Genomic DNA, 6,452 nt, shown 5'->3' on the forward strand with positions numbered 1-6,452 from the left:
CCAAGGCTCTAACAGCTCTGCCAATGGCAAAGACGCTTAAAGATGTTACTTTTTTTTGACAGGTCAACTGAGGAGATCACCAAATAAGGCGACAGGTCCCAAATGCTTAGTATCATCCTCTCTTAATCTTTTTCTTTTGCCCTGGTCAGGATTCCCACCCGCTCCTCCTGACAGGGACGTGTTGGGATTTGGCACAGACGTGTTGGGATTTGGGGTAGGGGGAGAAATGATTTTTTTTTTTTATCCATAAATTTTTCGTTTATTTTTAATCTCCAGGGCTCCCCACCCGCCACCGAGTCCAACAGGGGGACACGGTTCAGAAGTCCATAGCTGGTGTCAGGGCTACCCTGGAAGTGGAGGTATACTCCCAATCAGACGGCAAGAAATCTCACCTTCCAACCAAGGTTGGCCAAAAAAGCGGTTTTACAAACCAGTCGCAACCGATTGAGTGCAGTAGGCCACTACACTCGCCCGTCAAGACCGAATGCAGGGCCGAAGTGGCGTGTTGGTGAGGGAAGCCACACCTCAGCCACCAGGATCCCCTTCTCCGGTCGTACGGGTCGCACGCCAAAGCCATGGCCCTTTCTATTGCACATCCCAGAGTTGATAAATGGCATGGCACAAGCTTTTGATAAATGGGAATCAGAGTATGGGCGAACGTATGGACTTCAATCCATCATCAGCCGTAGGCCTGCGCTGGTGACCACGGATACAAAACTCTTGTATCACATCTTTGTAAAAGATTTCGACAATTTTGTCAACAGGGCTTCCCCCTCGCTTTCCACAAAACAGGGCGCCTCGCGTTGCGGGGATTCGGGGTCCAATTTTTGCTTGACCAGACCTTCGGTCGATAGATCGGAAAGAAAGATAGATGGACAGAAGACATAGCAAGTACGGACAAAAGATTCCACCCTCACGTCAGAGAGCTAGTGACGTACGAGTGGCATCCCATCAGGGGGGGTCTGCACGCCCTGTTAATGGGACAGCCAACTTAGATTTTTATTTTATTCCCCGGTTTCTTAGAAAACTGCTAAGAGTATCGTGGAAGGAAAACAAATCAAATGAGGTAGTGCTTGATGAAGCCCACGTGGGACGCTCAATGTTAAAAACAATCAGGAAACGACAAATGCAGTTTTTGGGACACCTGAATAGACATAAGGGTCTTGAACATCTAGTTCTCACTGGCAAAATTGAGGACAAGTGAGGCAGGGGTAGGCCCAGAACAACATATTTTGGGAACCTAAACAAATGGGTAACAAGTTTAGATCAGGGAAACGTAGCTTTTTTGAGAGAATCCGAGCAAAGGAATGAATGGAAAACCATGATCGCCGATGTCTGTCGCAGATCTGGCACTGCATGATGATGATGGTCCCCGGTCAGCTCGGGGAAGGATAAAAAGGAAGAAAGACGACAGAAGACAGACGATACACCTAAGCAAATGTGGGGCTCTCGTGGCCTAGAGGTTAAGGTGTTGGCCTCTCATTCAAAGGTCCCGGGTTCGATTCCGGGTAGCGACCAAAAAATTTTCTTCTCTAAAATTGTCTCCTTTCACATCCTTTCCTGATCTCTAACAATGTTCTGTTGTCTGCTTTCATTTCCACTTTCTGCCCCCACCCCCTCACCTCCTTTGCCCCCTCCTCTGGGCTCCTGACTCTTTCTGCAGCCTTTCTACTGCTACTCCTTGGCTCCTCCTAACTGCTGTCTTTCTGCCACACCCCTGATCTTCTGGTAGGAAAGATCTACACCTAGCCTTCTCGGACAAGGGCGAAAAATCTCGGAGGGCCCGTGTGCAAGTTGCGCACGTTAAAGATCCCTTGGTGGTCTAAAATCGATAAGAGTAGGCTTCGGCCGCCACCCGGGCAAAATTCAAAATTTCCTACCAACGAAAAAGTATTAGGTGTGTCCCGCGCGCTCATATGACCTTATGCAGTTGCGAGCGCCGTAAAACCCTATACTAAACAAAACAAATATAAGCAAATGTCGGCCATTCGTACCTGAGCGTAGATGTTCATTGGTGACATTTCACTATAGAAGGGGTCGCACCTCCTGCTGGTGGAGCAGTGGGTTTAATTATTAGCCCCCAACCCATTGGGGGGGGGGGGGGGTGTTAACAGAGCAGTCTCGTCTTGTCTCACGCAGTTCGTCTGTTCAGTCTTTGTCCTCGTTGTTGCGCTTGTATTCAAAACATACATTGAGTATTCAAAATATTTACTCACTCTCTCTCGCCTCAGCTCAAATGATCTTCATATTTTGTTTCTGTATTGAATCAGTATGTAATTTCCCGTTGAAACAAATCCGAAATAGAGTTGGGTGTGTGGGTTTTATCTTCAAAGTTTGTTTGTAGTCTAACTTGCCAAATAGTTTCTCTATACACTGCTTTTATAGAAGGAGGCTTGTCGGCCGAAAAAATGTGGTACTGCGTTGCCTATCGGTGTTAGGTTTGTGAATGTAAACCTATGTGTAGAAGTGAGCTAGGGAGTGTCATTTTTGTTGTTTGTTATGTTCATAACATGTTGTAATCCATAGGTTGGTGTTTTTGTCTCTATATCTTGTTAATGTATTCCTCCGTTAGACTTGTCCTGTATTAACGTTGTGCGCCTGATGTGTTGAAAGGTTCCTTTAAAAATAAAATTTATGATGAGTTGATTTACTTTTTAAAAAATAAACTGGGGTGGTGGGTCTATCGTTAGGGGCTGTTCAAATACACTCTTACACCTTTTTTGGGACTTTTTGACCACCCCCTCCTTCTTACACTCTTCTTACATTTGCCCCCCCCCGGGTAATATTACATTGTTCGCTTATAATGATAAAAATAATATGACATTTAAATCGCGCAAATCCGTGAAACAATCATTGTTCTCTGCGCATTGCATAATATTCATGAAAAACATGCATACACACACATGCACGCACATAATAATATATGCACTAAAAATAATTTTTAAAAATTATAGTAAATAATTCAAGCAAAATATTGCATACACTCTTTCTTACTAAAAAGGAAAAAATTGAGAATTATGTCAATGACAAAGCGCCTTAATTACAAATCAAACAAGTTACAGTGGCATTCTAATAAAGTCAACACCCCAGACAGAAAAAAGTGTTGACTTTGAGCAAGGTTAACTTTATCCATTGTACTATTGGCCATTGAAAATTGAAGATGACAGCTACAAAATTACAAAGTACCAGGTAATAAACCTCCAAAAAAGCAACATGCAAACAGATCATTTACAAAACGCTAGCTATTACCAAAATATGATTGACCATGCTTGTCTGACAGTCCCACTCCAGCTGGACATCCTACTTTTATCACCGCTGTCGAGACTTTAGGACGCTCTTTCGTTCCAAAAGTTTCAGCAAGTGCGAAGATACTCGATGAAATCATCTTTCTGATACGGAATCGAACTCGCGTCTTCAGCGTGCAATGTAAAATGCTTTGCTAATAATACACATCGGACCTGAATCGGATTTTAAGTTTAAACTGTCTGCATTATCGGTGTATGTTACCAGTCATCTACCTCGGCTAAAAGAAGCGGGGCTTCTTGTTTGGTTTCAGTGATGCCATTGTCTAGAGGCAGAGCCGGTTACTTTTGGGTTCAAGATAAAATAAATGTTATTTTTTAGGAAGAACAAATACACCTCAAAACTTACACAAAAGTTATCCTAAAAATTAAAAATTCCACCTGTTGAAAAATATACTTCAGTGTTTAGAAGTGTTTCTCTTATTGCTTTATTATTTTGAATAAAGTATGACTATGATTGAACTGTTTCAATCTTTGAGATACGAGTAACTTATTCCCCCTTTCCTTGTGTTATTTTCTTGAAATAAAAAATATATTATCTTATCAATCCAAACTGCATTCTTATTTCATTTTTACATTGTTCTATTCTAAACTGGGTGATTGGCACAGTGCTGTGGTAGATACTGAAAAAGACAAACATTGCATTGATCTGTTTGCGGTTGTAAAAAAAAGTAATAACAATGCTAACGCATTTTTTTGCTTTTCTTTAAAAAAAGCGATATTTTTAGGGGTATGGAGTTTTAGTGCAGCGAGATATCGGAGGCTGTTTATAGGATTCCTTTGAAAATTGGTCTCAGAGTAGGCAAAAGGCGTAGATTTAGTTGCAATTTGCTTTTTTTAAATTAATGAAATATTTTTCACATTACTACGTTCTAAATGCCTCAGACTCGGATTTTAAAGGAAATTTCGGTGTTTTAGCAAGTCACCTGTTCTTCTTCTTCTTCTCGATCGCATCACACTTGAAGTCCGGTATCTGTCATAAATTGGGCCGTCCTAGTCAGTTCATCTGGCGGCCCGTATAGCTTCTCTTGTAGCGTCAGTGGGGTTGGCCACGTTTCCTGTCTCAGGGCCCTGTGTGTCTTGCAGTGCTGAAGGATGTGTTCAACAGTTTGGTCCGCCTCTCCACACTGGCATTTTGGTGATTGTACTAGTTTAAAACATTTGTACATATGCTGTCTCAGTCTTGTGTGTTGTGTCCTTAGTCTGAAGATAATCACTTGTTCCTGGCGGGACAGCTCATGGTAGCCATCTGGTGTCTGAGGTGCTTTAAATAGTGTATTTATAATAGTTTTTATTTCTGTGTAGTTAACGCTGTTGTCTGGTTGCTCTTTTTGTGCTCCTAGTTTGGCCATCCTGTCTGCCTGCTCATTTCCCAAGACACCACAGTGTGGTGGAATCCACTGCAGCATGATCCCCAGATTTCTTTTCGTAGCCTTGGTAGTTTGCCGGAAGTGATTGCCTGCAGTACTGACATGGCATCTGTTAGGAATACTACTTGGCGTTGGGGGTCTACCACATTCTTGATGATGTTTGCTGCATGTACTAGAGCCTCCGTTTCTGCCCTGTAGTTTGTACAATGTCGCCCTGTTGGGACTGCCTCTGCTTGTCGTCGTCCATTTGGGAACTGTACGTACACTCCGGCTCCTCCTCTTTTCACAGCATCAGTGGCAGATCCGTCTGTATAGATCCTTATCCATGCTTCTCGTGGGTATCTTTCTTCAAGCATGGACAGGGTGGGGGACTTCTTGCTCAGGTCGCTGTGGTCATCTTTTGTGGTGAACATAGGAATGGACGTGTGTATATATATGTTTGTGTTTTTCTTTTCCCATGATGGTGCCTCTGGGGTGTGATTCAGCATGTTAACTGTGGCTGGTAGATGGTCCTGTAGGGATCTTTGGATTTTTCTGCTTTCTTTGATGAAGTTGGATCTTTTGAGTCTTGCGGTGTTTGTTTTCGCTGTTCTCGTGTGCAGTATATGATCCTCCATAGCTGTGGCCTTGGTGTACTGTATGAGGGCCTTGCATTCCCATCTCCTCTGCAAGGCCACTATAGATGTTGTTTGTTCCATCTTTTCTATAGGCGTTGACCTCATTGCTCCAGTGATTATTCGGAGAGCCTGGTTTTGCACTTTTTCCAGAGTGTATTTGTGAGTCTGTGCTGCAGTCATCCATGCACTGGATCCGTACTCGAGATGGGGCCTGATTGCGCCCAGATAGATCTGTGTTAGTGTTTTCTCATTTGCTCCCCACTGAGTCCCTGCTAGTTTTCTCATGATGTTAAGTTTCTTCCTGGCTTTATTTTCTGCATTCTGAATGTGTTGTTTCCATGTGAGACGCTTGTCAAAGATTATTCCAAGATACTTCTGTTGTTTCTCAAACTTTAGGGGGTTTTGTCTAATGTGAGATGTTTTGGCTCAGCCTGTCTGAGAGTGAAGAGTGTAGCAGAAGACTTTTCTTTGTTTACGGTTACACACCAGGTTTTTGTCCATGTAGTGAGTTTGTCCAATGCTAGTTGCATGCGATATGTGGCTGTAGTGACGAATTCCTCAGAGCACCAAAGAACCAGGTCGTCTGCATACAATGCGGCATGTATTCCTTTGGGCAGTTCATTCATGAGGTTATTGATGAAGAGGATAAGTCACCTGTTAAGATCCGGGATATCTCGCTTACAAAATAAAATATAATATTAAAAAAGTCCTCTAATAGGTTGCAACTACCTATACAAAGTTATCTTTGTCAAAATATTAACTCTGTAGCTTTAAAGATAAGAAAATAAAGAGATAGAGAGAGACAGGAGAGAGAGAAATTGATAGGGGGAGACGAAAGAAAGAAAAACAAATAAACAAACAAAAAACAATCAAAGAAACAAAAAAACAAAAAAACAACAACAACAAACCTTGAGCAGTTTCATGAGCGTCTCCAGCTGCACCATGAGGTCCTTGCGGCTCTCCTGCAGCGTCTGCATGCGCGCCTCCAGCTCGTCCTTGCGCTGTCTCAGGAGGCGGAGCTCGGCCAGTAGAGTAGGGTTGTACTGGCCCGTGTCCCCGCCCTCTTGGGCGAACGCTTCCTGCTCAAGACGGAGACGCTGGATCTCTCGCATGATATCTCTGGATCAAATGCGATAGAAAGATGTAATGAAATATTTATATTT

The 6,452-nt window shown here is 43.0% G+C and overlaps 1 protein-coding gene across 2 annotated transcripts in view; it reads right to left on the reverse strand.

Moving 5' to 3' along the window:
• Nucleotides 1-6,452, reverse strand: part of LOC101855974 (dystrobrevin beta) — a gene marked incomplete at its 5' end in the record, with an annotated part of 83,144 nt that overhangs the window by 59,687 nt on the left and 17,005 nt on the right. For both annotated transcript variants that reach the window (XM_013087235.2, XM_035972035.1), the window contains 1 exon segment: nucleotides 6,198-6,408. In XM_013087235.2, the coding sequence (XP_012942689.1) occupies nucleotides 6,198-6,408 (211 nt within the window).

The sequence above is a fragment of the Aplysia californica genome, unplaced genomic scaffold (genome assembly GCF_000002075.1).
Source record: "Aplysia californica isolate F4 #8 unplaced genomic scaffold, AplCal3.0 scaffold00562, whole genome shotgun sequence".
Lineage (NCBI taxonomy): Eukaryota > Metazoa > Mollusca > Gastropoda > Aplysiida > Aplysiidae > Aplysia > Aplysia californica.